The sequence below is a fragment of the Tenebrio molitor genome, chromosome 9, assembly GCF_963966145.1.
Source record: "Tenebrio molitor chromosome 9, icTenMoli1.1, whole genome shotgun sequence".
NCBI classification, from domain to species: domain Eukaryota; kingdom Metazoa; phylum Arthropoda; class Insecta; order Coleoptera; family Tenebrionidae; genus Tenebrio; species Tenebrio molitor.
In genome coordinates, this window is record NC_091054.1 from 12,129,057 (window position 1) to 12,146,497 (window position 17,441).

Below are 17,441 nucleotides of genomic sequence, written 5' to 3' on the forward strand. Positions count from 1 at the left end.
GATCAATTTTTTTGGAGGAATTTGTAACTTTTCTTTGCGTAATTTTTGAAAAATTCACTGTATGAAATTATTTTTAAATTATGTATTGTATTATGTAATTCATTTTCATTAAACAAAAATGTAAAAAAATGCCCAGTGGACTGTTTTTTTAACATAATCGTTATGTATGTATTAAGTTTACATCATCAACTTTTTAAGAATTATTTGATTAGCCTCAAGTGTCAGTGTCACTGTCATGTCATCTGTAATCGACCGCTACCAACCCAACAGAATAAAATACCCTGCAGCCGTGAGAAACGTCAAAATGTTGATAATTTAATATTGAATAACATAGTTTACTAATAATTAACAATAATTGATCGATGCCATGCATTTATTGTAATAGTACGTACAAAAATGGTTAGTATTTACAGAAAAACTCGCACTTTTGCAAGCAATCAGGAACTTACATGCACATAACCTAAAATTTTTTAAACAAATTTCGTCGATTTTTCTCATGATGGAAATGATTTTGTTGGCAATTTGTCGCAGGACCGGAATGAAAATAATTCTTTGGCTGCTTTGGAATACTTGATGGAAGAATTCTTTAACCCAGTCACAAGTAATTCCAGGAAACATGAAATTGAACAGCAATTGAATTCGTTCAGGTGCCTACCACAATATTGGAAGTTATGTCTGTATTTTCTTACAAATACATCAAGTCATTATGTGACTATGTTTGCCTTATCAACATTAGAGGTAATTTTCATTTATCAATTTAAATGTAAAATAAATTATGAATTATTGCAGTCTACAATCAACCAACAGTGGGCAAATACTGATTGGCAATTCCATGAAGAACTTAAAAATGTCCTGCACAATTTCTTGATAGAAAAAGGAAATACAGCACCACACTTTATCCGAGGGAAATATGCAAAGTTGTTGGTTGCTATCGCTAAACAAGATTGGCCAACTCATTATCCAAATTTTTTTATTAACTTGATCGAGGTTTGTGTGTGTTACACAAATTTAAATCTAGTATCAAACAATAAATGTTTCAGTTATTAAAATCAGAACCTAACCAACTTATTGGTCTAATTTTATTACGAACTACAAGTGAAGAATTGATGGGTCTTCATTCTTCATTTGAAAATGGTAGAAAAGATGAAATAACAAGACTGCTGTACCAGTACATTCCTATGGTCTTTGATTTATTAAACTCCATTCTTGAAAATTTAGGTATCATTGAGTCATACTGTCAATTTTTTTTGTTTAATGTGAGAGTATTACAGGTACTAAACCTAGACACACTGCTACTGCAACTCCTCCACCTTCTCCAACACATCCCACATCTACTCCAAGTCTTCCCCAGCAGTTTGTGACAGCAACTTTCAAACCAGACAGCAAGGCTGTTAATAAAGAGGCTTTAGAGACTGTGCAACATTTATTCACTTGGGTACAAATTAATCAAATACCCCCATCTATTATTAAAGCTATTTTTAATTTTACCAACATATCCAGCTATGCTCAGGTAAGGTATCATGCATGGTGATTGATTACCAACTTGAAAATCAAAATAAATTTGAACATTAATAATTTTAAGATAAATTGTCACAATATGAGTGCTATTAATCTATGAAAAAGGACTTAAAAGTTAGATTAGATGAATGTTAAAATAATTTAAACAAAAATATTGCAAGTAGGAAAATTTATTGATGAGATGGCCAGAAACAATTAATACTGTAAGACAATACTCTCTGGGTTAACCAAGACTATGTCAAAAGACTCATAAGTTTCAAAACGCCTAATATCAGCATCCCCCCTAATTCTCACCGACGGAATTTTTATAATTTTCTTTACATAATCGGTACATGGTATGTGAAATTCAAAACAGCAAAATTTAACAAAATCCTCGTAAGTTGCGATTTCATCTGCAGAGACTTCAACTTCAATGAAATCTTTATCAGGGACATTTGCAACTCGCATTTTAAAAACGTGATAACCTGGGAGAAACTGTTTAATAAACATTTAACAATAATTAAGATTAAGTATTTACCTGGAGGTGGTTGATATCTCCTGTTTTCTTGTTCCGAAACTGCACGGCCAGGTCTCGACATCATAAATGGTGTTTCTACAAATAGTCGGTGTTGTCACGTTTCTGTATTTTAATGAAAATTGATTTCGAATTATGTATCGTAAACAAAATCTGTAACCGATTGTATGTGTATTGATCTTACCAGTTTATATCCAGATCTGAGAAAACCTCGAGGCTAAGTGATGTTATCGGTGCAGATACCAAAAAAAAACCTAAGATAATTCAACCAAAAAATTAACCGCAAAAAGCTTTTGTAACTATGACACTTAAAAGTGAATGGTTTTATTTTCATAAATAATTTATTGATGATAAAAACAAGCGCAAAATTTGTTTTGTCTTCTTTGTCCTGGAGAAGTAAATTTTCGAAAGGAAGTATTTTGTCGAAATCGTAACTTTAAAAAAAATCTACACGTCTACGTCTAGTACTTTTTTAAAAGAACAAAAAAATCTTCACATAACATGTCTTTTATCCAACACTCTATTGTGTTACAGGATGACCACGACATGTGCGTTTTAGCAATGTCGACAATCAACGAACTCCTCTACAGGAAGTGCACTCCTCCCGGAAGTCAGGAGTTTTTTACGCAACTTTACTACTACACGTTGGAATTGTTACGCGACATAACGAACAGTCGAATCGACACATTAGACCCTATGTATGTACTTCCTCCTAGTTACGGTTTTTTTTACACCGAAAACATTCCAGTTTCGTCGAAAAACTATCAGAACTGTTGATTTTGTTAATCGAGCAACACTTATGGCGTCTTGAGATGGAACCTCGCTTTTCGGCGTTCGATTTTTTGTCGTTGCTTTATCAACTGACCGTACAACTGCCTTCGGTGCAATGTTATTTAAGATGTCTCAGCGTTTGGGCTGCCTTTTTCAAACAGATGAAACCCCAGGAAAATCAAAAGTAACAATTCAAAACTGTCAAACTATTTTATTGAAGGATTGTTGCAGGTATTTAGAAGCTTTTCTGGGATTGTTGACAGCTTTGTTGAAAAAGATTCAGTTTTCTTCCAATGTTAGCCAACTTAAGGAAATCGATAATGTGGATATGAATGACGACGTGAGTAAAACAAATAAAGTCGGTACAGGTTGCAAAGAAGCAGGGGAAAAAATTATGTTGGTAACATTTCTGGTAATTACAACATTTCTAGTTGGCGACGTTCGCGCTTCTTTCTTTCATGAGATTTGAAATCCCTGTCAAATTGATATAACGTTTACAAGGAGAAGGTTTAATACACATAACCTAAAAGTCAGCAATTTGACAGTGCGTTTGACAGTTAAAAAAATGTAACTAGAATCCCGACGCACACCAAACAAGTAACTGTTGCAGTCGTTGCAAACATCGTTACATTATGCAAATTTCTCATTGTCGGTTGCAAGATGCTTCTTTGCAACCTGTACCGACTTTACAATGAAACCATCAAATTAAGCGAAGCTTACTTATATTTTATATCTTACTCAGTAATATAAATTCTATTGTAAAGTAAATTCGGGATGGATTGGGTCGTTCAAGGTCAAAGAATTTTATTTTTTGGCTATGTGATTAGGTCTTAAAATAGTGACATGCAGGGAACCAACATAATGCGAATGTTATTTACAGTTGATTCACTAAAGTTTGTATTTTTTAGAATGAGACGGAATGGCAAATATTTTTGAAATCTTCGATCGAGATCATATCAATGATTGCAGGACATGCGCCTTTAGAGACTCTCAACATGACTGTAAGTCAGGTTTGCTAATTATAGTCTGTCTCAATTCAAAATTTCCACCACCTGTTGAATTATGTTGGCAAAATAAAAATATTTCTAAATTGGGGTTATAACGAAAGTTGGCAATACAATTATTTTATAAACATGTTTCGAAAACAACGTAATTTACCTGACGCTAAAATGAAAAATGCTGAAAGGTTGGCACCGTTCTTTTCTTTTAAAATCTTGAGTCTAAAAATGAAAATTGACAGACCTGACGCATTTTTCATCAAACAGTGTTGCCGGTTGTATTTCTAATGTATAATGCAGTGTTGGTGGTAATTTAGAATTGAGGCAGACTTTATAATTATACAAATCTAATAATTTTTGTTTCAAGTTAAATCCATGGAAAACTTGTTACGACATTTATCGTCGAATAGAATCAATTGTAGACCGCCAAAACTGTTCGTTAAATTGCGAATTATCAGAGAGAGAAAGACTGTCATACATCTTAACTGACTTTTCATCTCTAACACAAGCTTTAGCCAGACTCTCGCCACTATTCTTCGACCAAGGTACAGATCCGCTCCAAGTCAAGCGCCATTTTTAACAATTAACACTTTAGAAAACGAAGAAATTACGAACGTCTCATCACCCATGATTAATAATCTAATAGAAAAATTACTCGAGAGTGCCTCATTAGCAACTTCGATCAGGTTCTACAACTTAACAGCAAATAATTCCAAATTGACCGATTGCTTCGTCGATAAGTGAATATCTGTCAGTTGTTTTGCGGTGAAACGTCTTCTAATGTGCACCTCTTTCAGTCACAGCCAACTCTTGGCCGCGTTAAAAACGTACTTAATCTGGATGACTCGCAACGACAAGCTAGCAGTCGAAAATCTAAAACTGATCGTGGACATAACCCTGCCGGTGATCCACAATTCTGTTCCTATAAAAATCAGCAACTCGGCGGCACATCTGTTCCTAGCGTTGTCCAGCTTGAATTGTGCTCCGAATTTGGTGGTGCTGCCCGACGTCGCTCACTTCATAAACGCTGCACCTAGTCTAAAGTTCAGGGACAATCAAACGAACTTCGTCACCTACAGTGCCATCACCAATTTGGTGCTGAAACCTTGGCCTGATTGTTCTCAGGAGAACGCCAATCACAGGAACTACCTGATCGGTGTGTTTTTCGACGGCTTGACCTGGGGTTTCAGAGATCTGGCGCCCTCTAACGACGAGGGGCGGGTGCGGCAAGCCACAGAAACTGTGTTGCCGGCGCTGTCGCACGTCGTCGATTTTTGTAAAGACTTTCCGATAGCGTCCAAGAAGAAACTGTTTCTCGCGATCAAGTCGACGATAGAGCATGCGGTTATTCTCTTTCCGGCCTACGCCAAGTACTCGGAGATCAGCAATTGCATTCTGATTTTCTTTCTGAATGTGTTGAGGGTGTTGCAGCAACAGCTTGGCGTTGAGGGGACCAAGAGTGCTGTGCAGGTGTTCCTAGAAGTGGCGGTGAAGTGAGTTCGTAGGTTTGGTGGAGTATTTGTTTAAAATTGTTCGTAGGGAACAAGAAGCTGGGAATTTTCTTGATAAACTACTTCAGATTTTTCAACTAGTGGTTGAATCTCCAGGTACTAGCTACAAAAATTTTCTGCCGGGGATTTTACAGTTGTGCATGGATAATGTTTATCCATTTATTCTGACCCACGGGGCGGAAAAACCAGACGCTTTTATGGCGTTACTCACTCTGTTGCACAGGTAGTACTCTCTACTGTCTGCAGAAGTTTCTCTCTCTTTATTCAGATGGTTTCAGTATACTCCTTCATAGATGGCAGTACTTCTACAGTTCCCAAGTGAGGCTAGGGTATTCACCAGTGTACAGTGAAGCAGAGAGTGATACTCCCGAACCAATGCAACTCATGGCTGTGTTGCAAGTATTTGGACAAGCTCTGCTCCAGCAAGACATAAACATTTTCAAATTGAGTTTAGCTTCCTTAGAAGACTTGAACGCCAAATGGAAGCTCTATCTTAATGTAAATGCAAAAATGTGTAATCGTGAGTTTAGATTTAACATCCTCCTCTTCAGGTTTTGTTCAGGTACAACGGCCTATCAAAGTACCTGTCGGTACTGGTACAAACTTTAATAGACAAATCGCAAAGTTTGCTATCGGAAGACATACAAGTGACCATTTACAATATGGCCACTGTTAATTTCGACTATTTTTTTTCAACATTCCTTCCAGAATTTATAAGGGGTATTGAGGGGATCACAGATCAACAAAGAGAAATTTTGTTAACAAATTTCATGCAAAACCACGACAAGGTTCGTTGTAATATTTACGTGACTTGAATATAATGGATTGATTTTTTGTAGGACATGCCTACCTTTGTGCAACATTTACGAATATTTGTGAATGATGCTCGTCATTTTAGATTGTGCAGTATGCCATCAGGATTTTTGTAAATGAATGTGTATGTAAATGCTCAAGTATTGTGTTAGTTAAGAAATAAATAAATTTGTTTAAGATTTTTAATAAGCTGTATTTTTTTGTTCAGATAATTTATTAAATTACGGGGTGATCAAGAAGGACTGTTTAAGTTGGTAACACTGGATCGTATTTTAAATCGTATTGGAGAAAATCAGCGAAGTGGCTGACCTCTGGTGGCAAGTTTTGAACTAACGAAATAGGGAAAACAAATGTTTACGTATTGGCCGTAATACATTTCAATCGCCTAAAAATAGCCAAATTCGTTTGTTTTTCATAATAAATTGTGCATGAAGTGATGACGAGTACCTCAAAGTGTTACTGTTCCGTGCCGCAGTGTGATACAGTGTGATACTTAGTGAGCAAAGACATTTCTCTGCACTGTTTCCATGATGTTATTTCCCAATGAAAAGCTCTAAAAAATACCAAGCAGGAAGTTGTAAAAATTGGAAAACCTATTAAAGAGCTTCTAGAAATAAGTGAGAATAGAATCAATTGCTTTATTGGCCCCTAAGAGTTGGGTATCAATCCCTAATAATAAACTGTTTAAAACCCCTTGCAGCAGGTCAAGATGTTGCGATTTTTTGCAAGCAGACTCAGGGACTCAGGCTAAATTCGGAGATATTTTTATTGGGTGTTACAAAGCATTTTCTACCAACCGATTTTATACCTTTGGGCAAGTTTGTGAAGCTTTGATGATTATAGCTTTTTACACAACAAAAGGTGTCAAGTGAGACAATTGAAACTCACAGCCATTCCTCTCACAATTTACCAGTAGGTACTCACGGTAACGCTTCTTAGGTACTATAATAAAAAAATTTATTGACCGAACTAGTGTTTTTTTTTGTAGTTCGTGAAGGTTAAATTTTGGTATAAAAGAAGCAGGAAATGATCTGGGTGACGCTGCTGATGCTGACAAATTTTCTCCAACTGTTGATGTTAATGAAGAAACAGCACAACAGACAAACATAAATGTTGGAGAACTTGGTTCAGAAAGTTGCAATGGCAAAGGTCTTGGTAGACAAATCAACGCAAACTAATGATCTTGGTAGTTCTTATAACTTGCAATTTGTTTTAAACCATCTATTATAATGTAAAATGTCAAAAATCGTTACCGGCAAATTAAATCCAAATACAAATGAAATCAGCTGTTTTTTGTTTTCCCTATTTCGTTCGATTTGCAGCGCCATCTTGCGGTTGCTGATTTTCTCCAATACTTAACAGGAGTAACTTCCGGTTGTTGGTGGCTTGTCGTTGTTAATGCTATACCTATATCAGATATTTGTCAAATAAACCAACAAAACATATCTAGTTGCAGTGTTATAAATAACCGAATTAAAACATTTTCTCAATTGTACTACCAACTTAAACAGTACTTTATATCCGTGCCTTTATCACCCGGTAGATTTCAAAATGGTTGTCGACGCAGTTGGCCATGAGAATGCACATCGGTCTTTTGATTTAGTTACAAAAGAATCACTAAATATGAATTTTGATAGACCTAAAAGGGAGAAGAAATAGAAATTGTTTGTAATAATGAGCAAATTCTCTGATGTTGCCAGATATTTTTTGGAACGAATGTCTAAAAACAGGAAATCATAAGGCGTTCGTTGAAATGTTCTTGACCTTGAAGCTTTTTTTACAATTGAAAAAACTGAATCAAAGAACTCTAAAATTACCATAAATGGTCGTACTGTCAACTTAAATTGGAATTTTCAGGGCCAACTGCATCGACAACCACTTTAAAATTTAATATGTATAAAAGTGATTCCCAGTAATTTTTTTTTCAATTTCTCCCATAGAATGTATTCACAATGTTATCACATTTTTATCATTTGTTTATTATTATTGTTATCGCCGTCCTTGCTCTGTACAAATAAAATTTGTTAAACTCAACAATTCTCACAGTTCGTGTGATTGAAAGTTTGAAACTATGATCGTATTAATTTTTGTGCTGCTGTTTACGGTATGTGTCGCTACCAAAATTTATTTCAAACTAATCACAGGCTGGTGTAAAAGTCAGACTTGTCTGAAAGGCAAAACAGCACTTGTAACAGGACCTACTTCAGGTGAATCTGTTTAATACAAAATTGCAACTTAAATTTTAAATGGATAAACAGGCATAGGTTATCATACAGCATTAGATTTTGCCAAAAGGGGCGCAAGAGTTATCTTAGGTTGTTTAAACCAAACGGAAGGAGAATGGACGCGTTCTAGGATCATTGGTGAAACGGGAAACGAAAATGTTGAAGTTAAATTAATCGATTTGAACTCATTTGACTCGATTAGAGCCTTTGCTAAAGAAATTAACGACACGGAAGAACGTTTGGATATTTTAGTTAATAATGCAGGTGTTATAGGATTTGGTAATCGAAGAACCAAAGATGATTGCTTGTATGTAATGCAAGTGAATTATTTTGGGCCGTTTCTTTTGACACATTTATTGATTGGTCAGTATTAACATTTTTGTCAGCACCTAGTAGATATTTAGTTGTTTCAGAATTATTGAAAAAATCTAAAGGAAGCCGAATCGTCAATGTTTCATCTTTGGTGGCAGCAACAGTCTACGATTTAGACCTGACAAAACTTAATACGTATCCCGGGCTTGATCACAAACTTTATGCCCGATCCAAATTTTGCGTACAGTTGTTTACTATTGAATTAGCTAAAAAGCTGAGAAGTACTGATATTACAACGTATTCGGTTCATCCGGGTATAGTCAGAACTAATCTTTTTGAAAATGTATACGGTCTTGGTAAAATCATCATTCTATTAGGTCTGTTCTTTTTCAAAGTAAGTTCTTGAACAAGTTCGTGCAAGTTGTTTTACGTAAATCTGTGTTTCCAGACAAGCGAAGAAGGAGCTCAAACTACAATTCACTGCGCTGTGTGTAAAGGTATTGAAAAATTAAGCGGAGAACATTTTGTAGATTGTAACAAGGTTTCACCTTACAAGTCAACCACGAATTTGGAACTTTCCAGAAAATTGTGGAAAGTAACTACTGAAATTGTACAACTAAAATCTGAAGAAATTCGGTTATGATTAAGTGAATGGGGCTGTCGGTTTTTTACAATTTGGCAGTCAACAGTTTTTTCGTGGCAATAAAAAAATGTCTTGTTTTCTTTATTCCAGACTGTAATCTGCCTGCGTAAAGGTATTAAATAAATGATTATTATTTATTACTAACATAGAGAAAAATTATATGGTGCTTGAAAATTTGTTTTGTGACCCTCTGGAGCGGTCGAATCCTCGAATCCATCTTCGGGGCCCGTGTCGATTTGTGAACCTCTGCCTCCACGCCGGAGTGACTCTGGAAAGAGCCGGTTGGATCCCGTCTCTCGAAAGGAGAGAGGTGAACGAAACTGAACGAATTTCGGCCGGCGTCACCTATTTATGGGAAAGTTGGCGCGCCGAACGAAGCCCGCTCATTGGCCGACCAATGAGCGGGCAGAGTGCAGCTCGACAAAAACAGCTTGGCGGGTGGTTAATGGATGCGCAGTGGACTGAAATCCCTCTCACTAGCGAAGCGCACTTGTTTGTTGTGTCTGGAGGTGTTTAGATTGTGTACAAACGGGTTGCCTATGCCGTACAAAAGGAATTTTACCTGTTTTTAGAATTTTTGTTTGTATGTTTGAACCTAACTCAAAAACTAATGAATCGATTTTCTTGCAATAAAGTTGTTTAGAAAGAGAAAATACCTGATTGTGTTCTACATTTAGTTTCTTTATGATATGTACAATAACCGTAAATCTGTGCTCAATACATCACGATGTAGTGCGCTCTATGGGCTTGTTTATGTTTTTGAAGTGAAACTTTTTATGGGAGATGGGAGGGTTTTGAAATTCTGATCGGCAACCTTTTTGTGTGACGACAAGTGGGGGGGGGTAAACACTGTTGGGACGTTCCAGTGGGAGCAGTGTCTCGCACAACGGTTGCGCCAATATCTCCATCTCACTTAATTTGGATGTAAAGTTAATCTGTTTGACACGATACAAACATCCCTAAAAATTGTGTATACTTCTGTCTTTGTCACATTCACGGCATTTATCGATAATGTTCTCTCTTAATTTGGAGGCTTAAAAATGAACAATGAGTTACGCATTTCGATATTGTTTAGTGTTATCGTTGTTTATAATTTATTTTCTTCATTAAAATATACAATTTTGTTGTGAATATGCTATTTAAAAGTGATTGATGAAATAATTACAATGTTTCCCTATAATACAAAAGTTTCACTTCTATCGTGCGTCTTTACGACACACCGGGTTTTTTAAATTTAAGTTAACCGCCGTTCGGTTGTACCATTTCACGTTTAATTTTTTTTACGTTGCCATCTTGAAGTTAAACTTTGTCGGTAAATTTCGCTTTTGACTTATACAGGTGTCCCAAAAGAATCGCCTTTCCTTGAAGGCGTCATCTAGAAGTGTTATGGAGTACTGAAAAATAGTTTAAAAAATTCAATATCTACTTCTACGGTGACTCCTGAAATGCTTGAGCGCGTTCACGGCAACATCCTTAAAACACCCAACGCATGTTTAGACGCAAATGGGTAAAATGTTGAACATTTATTTTAATAATAGTAGTTTATTTGACGAGTTTGTGTGTAAATTGAGCCTTTTTTGGCACGCGTGGACCATTTTAAAACGCGAGTGAAACGACCGTTTTAAAGGCCCACGAGTGCCAAAAAAGGCCCAATTTACACACGAACGAGTTGAATACAACGTTTTTTTGTTCGACGAGCCCCTTAAAGGCTCCAAATCGCTTAAAACCTTTAAAATTAGCTTGACGTTACGTTTTGACAAGTTGTGATATTTATCAAAATCCGTTCACATACAGTTGGCTTCAAAAAAAACAGGAAATGAAATTTGACCTAATGTGAATTGGAAATTTAATTTCTCAATTTATGTCAATTTGTGTCTGTTTGACAGTAATATTTCTGACACATAAGTGCAGTTTTTTAACCTAAATTCTAAAAGGCCGTTTCAAACTATAAAAATGTAATAAAATCTGACAGAACTTTTTCTGACAGTTCCCGTTTTTTTTTTTTTGAAGTCAACCGTAGGAGAAAATTCTCAAATTCTGACAGTGTCGAACAAAATAGTTATTTTTATATTAAGTGCGCGAAGAGAGTGTTTTTTGTGCATGAAAAGGTCTTTTACGCCGAGACGAAGGTCGAGGCAGTATAAGCCTTTGAATGCACAAAAACATCTTCGCGCACGAAATATAAACAATATTTTTTCTATAATTGATTCAAAAAATTGAAATTAAAAATTCAAATTTTTGAAGGAACTCTGAAGTTTCAATACAGTGACCATGTTGCTAGGTAACTAATAAAAAACAGTGTGTGAAATGAAAAACAGAAATAGTCGCATGCGTGAAATTGCATTTCACACACTGTTTTGTATGGTTTCTATGGTTTCGATCTTACTAACAATGTAAAAAGAAAGACACGTAAGAAAATGACCCACTTCATGCACAGATAACTATGCGTGAATTTCAATTTTTTGAATCAATTATATAAAAAAAAAGTTTTTCTTGAAGTGTTTGATTGTTGTGTTACCTCTCAAGTTCATCAAAATGGTTGCCTAGGTATTCAATAATACAATGCTATTACGTATTTCTAGGTAGAGGTAATTCTCCGGTTACAGCGTTGCCTTTTTTATATTTTAAAATTGCGTATATTTCCTAAATGAAGGGTCAGGATTTTTGAAAAATATTTTTCCAGCACTCTACCACATTCCTAAATGACGTACCTTCAAGGAAAGGCGGTGCTTTTGGGACACCTGTATGAAGTAAAAACTTCATCTGGACAATTTTCAATATGAGAAATGTAGAAACCGTCATTGCCTTTCATTTCTGAATAAGTAGAACAATGTTAAATACTTTTCATAATCCACAAGATGATCCTGTTGCTAATAAAATGCCGACCAAAATGCAGCACTTGGGAATTCTCTCAAGTTGGGTCGCTGTGGCTTAGGACATTTCCTCTTTTAGGACAATTTAAATTAGTTTCACTGTGGAGTGGACGGTCATGTTCAATCGACGAGCTAATTTGCCCGCCGATGTTACAACTCTGTTTTCAGCATTTTGGATAAGACTGTTGACTCTGTTTGGAGCCACAAGTTTAGATCTCTCACATTTTGGTAAACCGTAAGCTTCTTCACATATCTTAATTGTTTGGTAAATAGTCGACAGTTAAATTTCTAAAAATGTTACAAATTCCGCGTTTCGGCATCTATTCAATTAATTTATAGATTTTTAACAAATTTAGCACAAACAATTTTTTATTTGTTGTGTGAATATAATGAAAAGTGTACTTTTTTTGGTGGCAAAAACTTAGGCGTAATTTTTTTCTGAAAACTTATATTAAGTACATACTTTATTAGTAAAAGGTGAACACCAGTTAAGCCATAATCGCATTATATCTTTAGGGAAATTCTACATGAACCTTGCGAGAAACTTTCAACTAAATATCCGACTTGATATCGACGTTGTCGTATTATCTTAATACATGCTCGCAAAGCTGCAGGCGTAGGTAATCTTTTAAAAATGTCTTTCTACTCCCTTCTCTAAAGTGCCACAATTTGCACTGACAAATAGTGTACAAAACGTCACTTTAAATACGGCTTGATGTCCATTCGGACGTTTTCGGAATATTAAACACGCTCGAAGTTTCTTTACACACGGTTTGAATTTTTTGGACACATATTAAGAAAAAGTACAGTACGCAACTAGTTTATAAACTTTTTAGTCATGAGTTTTACTAGGCACGAGCATAGCAAGTGTTAAATAAAACGCATAAAAACCGTTTACAGACCTTGTTGCATAATATACCATTATTATTATTTACGTAAAATATACACAATTGCATTCTCAAACTCTAATAATTTTATTTAAGTTACAGTAAATATACATAACAGAATAAACTCTATTTTTAATACTTATTCAATATAACTTTGTTGCTATCTACAATAAAATAGAATAGAATCAATAGAAGTCTGAATATACATTTAATTAGTCCATCTTGATTTCTTGCAAGAACTCGATACATATGTAAAATTTAAAATAAAATCTTTAAGTTACATTGATATGTGTCTTCATTTAATTATTTATATAAAAAATTAATTATTATTGCAAGAGAAATTTAAAATCTGTTGTTTTCATAAAAATAAAGTCTTCATCGTGAAAAATAATTTACTGATTTTTCCAAATCCAGCCACTAAGGAAAAATCATATAAATCTACCAATTAGGAAAAGCCAATTTCTGGAAAATATTACAAATATGATGACTGATTCGGCTTTACCTAATTGATGTTTTTTGAACTCACTCGCCATTTTTTTACAGCTAGTTATATGTAATTTAATGCAACTAAAAACTTGTATAGCCTTGTAACTTCAGTGGAACAGTTTGTAATAATATTGACAAATATTTCTATTTTACACTAGGTATGTATGCTGACTAGAATCTGACGACTAGAAGTTGATGTTTTGAACCTGAAACACTCGTTTGTACTCTCTTAATTTAATTTTGAAAACGTACTCACTAAAAAATATTTATTTTTGGCTGTACTGGCCAACTTCGTTATTTCCATTCCAAATATCACTCGCGCCATCATTTTCAGTCAGAAGAAGCATCAGCTGGTTCAGATCGAGATCCTGTCCCAGAGTGTTCAAATCGACGTTGTTGTAGTAGTCACTTTCTGGATTATCGCTTGCCTTTTTCCCCCTGACTCCAACGAATTTTCCTCGAAATTCGTAAGGGTACTTCTTGCCCCTCATTCCGAAAAATCCCGACTGTCGGGGCATTTTCTTCCCCCTCATTCCGAAAAATCCAGATGGAGCCCGCTTCTCTTCCATCAGTTCGTCGTATTCCTTCTTTCCTCTCATTCCAACGAAACCCATGGGGGCTCTCTTTTCGAAATAGCCATCGTATTGATTCGATAAACTGTCGTATTCTTTCTTGCCTCGCATTCCCATAAAGCCCGACGGTGCTCGTTTGTCGTATTCATCTCCTAGAAAAATCGGTCTAAGTTTTTGGATAAATTAAGCTGGACTTTATATGCTTAGGCATATAAATGAAACTTATACTACCAAAATTCTGTCACTAAAATGCCACTTTTATGACGTTTGGAGAAAAATAGTATATTAATATTATGTTATGAGGAGCAAAAATGAAGTTTTATGTGCTGCGGCTGGTAGATTGGCTGCCGAACGCAGTGAGCCAGACAAACCAGCCAAAGCACATAAAACCATTTTTGCTCCGAATAACATATACTATTTTTTCTTCAAACCTTCATAACAAATTATTTAAGACATGTTAAGAAGCCAGGTAGGAATTTCAAATGATTTAGCTAGTTTACTTTACAGCCGCTCATCAGCGGAGATAATAACTTCACGGACGCCCTCAGCGGAGATAATAACTTCACGGACGCTCCTCAGCGGAGATAATAACTTCACGGACGCTGGTTAGCTCGTTAGATGCCATGACAATGAAGTGACACTTTAGCATTATCAATGCAGCAGTGCAATGTCATATTTTACGGACGTTTGAAGAAAAACAATATTATGAAAAACAAATATAAATCAAAAAAATATTTTTTCGAAAAATCTACTAGCTAAGACTTTCGAGCCTAATATCTCGGTTATTTGCCAACGGATTTTTATGAAATTTAAAATGCAGATATTTTATACCGTGAAGGTTCAATTAGTAATAATAAAATTACCTCAAGCTAAAAAATGTAATTTTAACACATGTTTCCTTCATCGAAATTATGCGCGATTATTATTAGATTGTTAAACATTAAAAAATAGGGGTCTACACAAACAATTAAGTAAATCACTTGTCTGATTCAACGAAAAGATTAGATTTTGTCGTTAAAAATTTTATGTAAAATCTGAAGGTATTTGAGCAGTTACCTTTTGAAACAATTGATGATTAATTGCCAAGCAACATTTTGTACACCCTTTAAAGTCTGTCAAAATTGGGCGCGCTTTATTAGAAACGTCAAATTGTGAAAATTTATTGAAAATACTCTAAAAATAGACTACAGCGGCAGAAATTTCAATATTGTTGAAAAAGGAAAAAAAATGCCTATGGAGAGTGTCGTAAGAACTTCAATGACACAGTTCGTTTTCTCGTGGAACACAATCCAAATGTAAGCTTTACAAAATGTAAGGTTAAGAGAGTCGTCAATTTATTTGAAGACACAGGAAGCGTACGTGAACTAAATTACCTTGCCAAAATATCCCGATCGTGTTTTAGTCCTTCCTGGAAGAATTAAAGCATCCAGTATAATAAATTCCGTCCAAATGTTGTCTTCAACTTTGTAAGTGTTTGTAAGGTTAGCAAGATAAACGTCAAATATGTCACCTGCGCTTCTGCGAAAAGGGATGACCAAAATTCTGCAAAATTGCGCGTTTGTTTCATATGCGTCTACGTTTTTGTATTTGCAGCCACGATTAACACAGTTTTTTGCTTTTTTCTTGCAAACCAGACGTCTTTCAAGGACGAGTCTTTCCTTACAGCATTTTTTTTATTGACGATCAATTTTTTTAATTGATTCAACATTTTAAAAAGGCATGTAAAAATTACGTTTTTAAGACTTGGGTGATTGCATTAATGGGATTTTATTCTTCACCGTCTAAAATATCTGCATTTTAAATTTCACAAAAATCCGCTGGAAAATAACTGAGTTATTAGGCTCGAAAGTCTTAGCTGAGACACCGTGTATAAGATAATTTCTGAAAAATAATTTTCAGTGCCCTTTTTAAGAAATTCTTTTGATCCAGCTTTTGCTGCAGAAGCTCTGAAGGCTCGAGTTATAAAACTATGACATTCACCAGCTCAACAAGGGACAATTTGCATTTTTTTTGTAAAATTATCATTATCACGAGTTCTGTCGCAATTGTTTTTAAATGGTTGTAGATCTGTGAAGAGGAAACGGATTTATTTTACCATAATTGGTGAACTCCATGTCCTTCTTGCCTCTCATGCCCATAAATCCCGACGGCGCTCTCTTGTAAACCTCATCCGGATAAGTTCCTTCCCATACTGGATACGGCTTCTTCCCTCTCATGCCCATAAACCCTGAGGGCGCCCTCTTGTTGACTGCACCTACATCGGAAACGACGTCAGCTTTAAGTTCGGACGTTGCGTCGCTCTCAGCATTGCCAGTCGAGTATGCTGAATCCGGTATGGACTTCTTTCCTCGGACTCCGGTAAAGCCTGAAGGAGCGCGTTTGTGGTGCTCTTCCGCTGTACATACTACATATATCGTTGCTAAAACCACGGCGGTGGTTATCGTCGTTGAATGCATTTTCGGTCTGAAACAAAATTGGCAAAATTACTATCTCTCTATTTTCATTTTTGTGAAAACTGCAACGGTTAAACCTAATAGACAACGTTGTGAACGCTAATTGGCTTATGTTAACGTGAAATCGGATCGTTAGCGTTTTTTTTGCACTAATTATCAGGGAGTTTCACTGAAATGTATTCGTTTTTGTTCATATCAAAATATTTTACTTTGCTTTCGAAAAATTGTTGGCGTTTTTATGACGACCATCGATGTCGAATCTTTTTGGATAATTATTTTACTGGTCACAAATGATCCGATCCTGTGTTTAATGGGCCTGTTATGAACATTTTCAGTAAAATTGCAATCTGCACTAATTTGCATTTTAAATTCTAATTTGAATAAACGTAGATAACCATCTAGAATTCTAGACTAACAAACAATAATTAAAATTTAACTTTTATTTCGTGTTGCGTGTGTAAATTATAGAGGTTACTATAGACAGCCTATACAGTTATAATTAATTGGTTAATACAGACACACTTTCGAATTGCCCTAAATTTTTTATGCAAACAGCACTTTGGTAAATCTGTTGTTGTTTGCTAAACAGTTAATTCCCAACACTCCAAGTAGTAATCCTTAAATAATTCTTCTAAATGAGGATAAACTACATGGTAAGAGCAACGTCCACCACTTCACAGGGTCTAAAATCTATTTACTTTATAAATACATGTTATACAAATTTGCTAAGGGACAAAACGTACCTACTACATATTTTGTAAATAATTAGGTAGTTAATTACACAGGTGCGTCTTCTATTAGTTTGTAATTAGGGATTAAATTTAAATAATATCATTTTACGAAAACAGAGAGTGGATTTTAACAG

General features: G+C 35.3%; 3 protein-coding genes and 1 long non-coding RNA gene across 7 annotated transcripts in view; 2 read left to right on the forward strand and 2 right to left on the reverse strand.

Moving 5' to 3' along the window:
- Nucleotides 1-6,314, forward strand: part of ebo (ellipsoid body open) — a 31,171-nt gene extending 24,857 nt beyond the window's left edge. For 3 of the 4 annotated variants that reach the window (XM_069057271.1, XM_069057274.1, XM_069057273.1), the window contains exons 3-17: nucleotides 532-738; nucleotides 790-987; nucleotides 1,041-1,218; nucleotides 1,272-1,510; nucleotides 2,567-2,730; nucleotides 2,781-2,987; nucleotides 3,035-3,143; nucleotides 3,712-3,804; nucleotides 4,169-4,346; nucleotides 4,397-4,541; nucleotides 4,599-5,294; nucleotides 5,341-5,535; nucleotides 5,591-5,810; nucleotides 5,864-6,100; nucleotides 6,152-6,314. In XM_069057271.1, the coding sequence (XP_068913372.1) occupies nucleotides 532-738; nucleotides 790-987; nucleotides 1,041-1,218; nucleotides 1,272-1,510; nucleotides 2,567-2,730; nucleotides 2,781-2,987; nucleotides 3,035-3,143; nucleotides 3,712-3,804; nucleotides 4,169-4,346; nucleotides 4,397-4,541; nucleotides 4,599-5,294; nucleotides 5,341-5,535; nucleotides 5,591-5,810; nucleotides 5,864-6,100; nucleotides 6,152-6,241 (3,156 nt within the window). In that variant the 3' untranslated portion in view covers nucleotides 6,242-6,314. Of the gene's footprint in view, nucleotides 1-240; nucleotides 400-531; nucleotides 739-789; nucleotides 988-1,040; nucleotides 1,219-1,271; nucleotides 1,511-2,566; nucleotides 2,731-2,780; nucleotides 2,988-3,034; nucleotides 3,144-3,711; nucleotides 3,805-4,168; nucleotides 4,347-4,396; nucleotides 4,542-4,598; nucleotides 5,295-5,340; nucleotides 5,536-5,590; nucleotides 5,811-5,863; nucleotides 6,101-6,151 lie in introns of those variants that run through there. The other variant, XM_069057272.1, reaches the window with a different exon arrangement.
- Nucleotides 1,671-2,534, reverse strand: LOC138137744 (uncharacterized). Its single transcript, XR_011161868.1, has 3 exons — nucleotides 2,217-2,534; nucleotides 2,036-2,137; nucleotides 1,671-1,982 (listed from the first exon to the last, which is right to left on the reverse strand). It is a non-coding gene; the product is annotated as an uncharacterized lncRNA (long non-coding RNA).
- Nucleotides 6,315-8,110: 1,796 nt separating the features above from the next.
- LOC138138712 (retinol dehydrogenase 11-like) lies at nucleotides 8,111-9,389 on the forward strand. The gene is made up of 4 exons (XM_069058713.1): nucleotides 8,111-8,332; nucleotides 8,384-8,713; nucleotides 8,764-9,056; nucleotides 9,111-9,389. The coding sequence occupies exons 1-4, from the start codon at nucleotides 8,197-8,199 to the stop codon at nucleotides 9,303-9,305; spliced, it is 954 nt and encodes a 317-aa protein (XP_068914814.1). The 5' UTR covers nucleotides 8,111-8,196; the 3' UTR covers nucleotides 9,306-9,389.
- A 4,205-nt stretch (nucleotides 9,390-13,594) lies between these two features.
- Nucleotides 13,595-17,441, reverse strand: part of Tk (Tachykinin) — a 54,022-nt gene continuing 50,175 nt past the window's right edge. The window contains exons 2-4 of the mRNA XM_069059516.1: nucleotides 16,219-16,586; nucleotides 13,808-14,275; nucleotides 13,595-13,757 (exon numbers count right to left, since the gene is read on the reverse strand). Of these exons, the coding sequence (XP_068915617.1) occupies nucleotides 13,818-14,275; nucleotides 16,219-16,579 (819 nt within the window). The 5' untranslated portion in view covers nucleotides 16,580-16,586 and the 3' untranslated portion in view covers nucleotides 13,595-13,757; nucleotides 13,808-13,817. The remainder of the gene's footprint in view (nucleotides 13,758-13,807; nucleotides 14,276-16,218; nucleotides 16,587-17,441) is intronic.

Bases quoted from the DNA above. Each gene is read 5' to 3' on its own strand.
- LOC138138712 (XM_069058713.1), top strand. From the start codon at position 8,197: ATGATCGTATTAATTTTTGTGCTGCTGTTTACGGTATGTGTCGCTACC. The intron at 8,333-8,383 runs GTGAATCTGTTT...ATGGATAAACAG, and splicing joins TGTAACAGGACCTACTTCAG to GCATAGGTTATCATACAGCA. The intron at 9,057-9,110 runs GTAAGTTCTTGA...CTGTGTTTCCAG, and splicing joins TAGGTCTGTTCTTTTTCAAA to ACAAGCGAAGAAGGAGCTCA.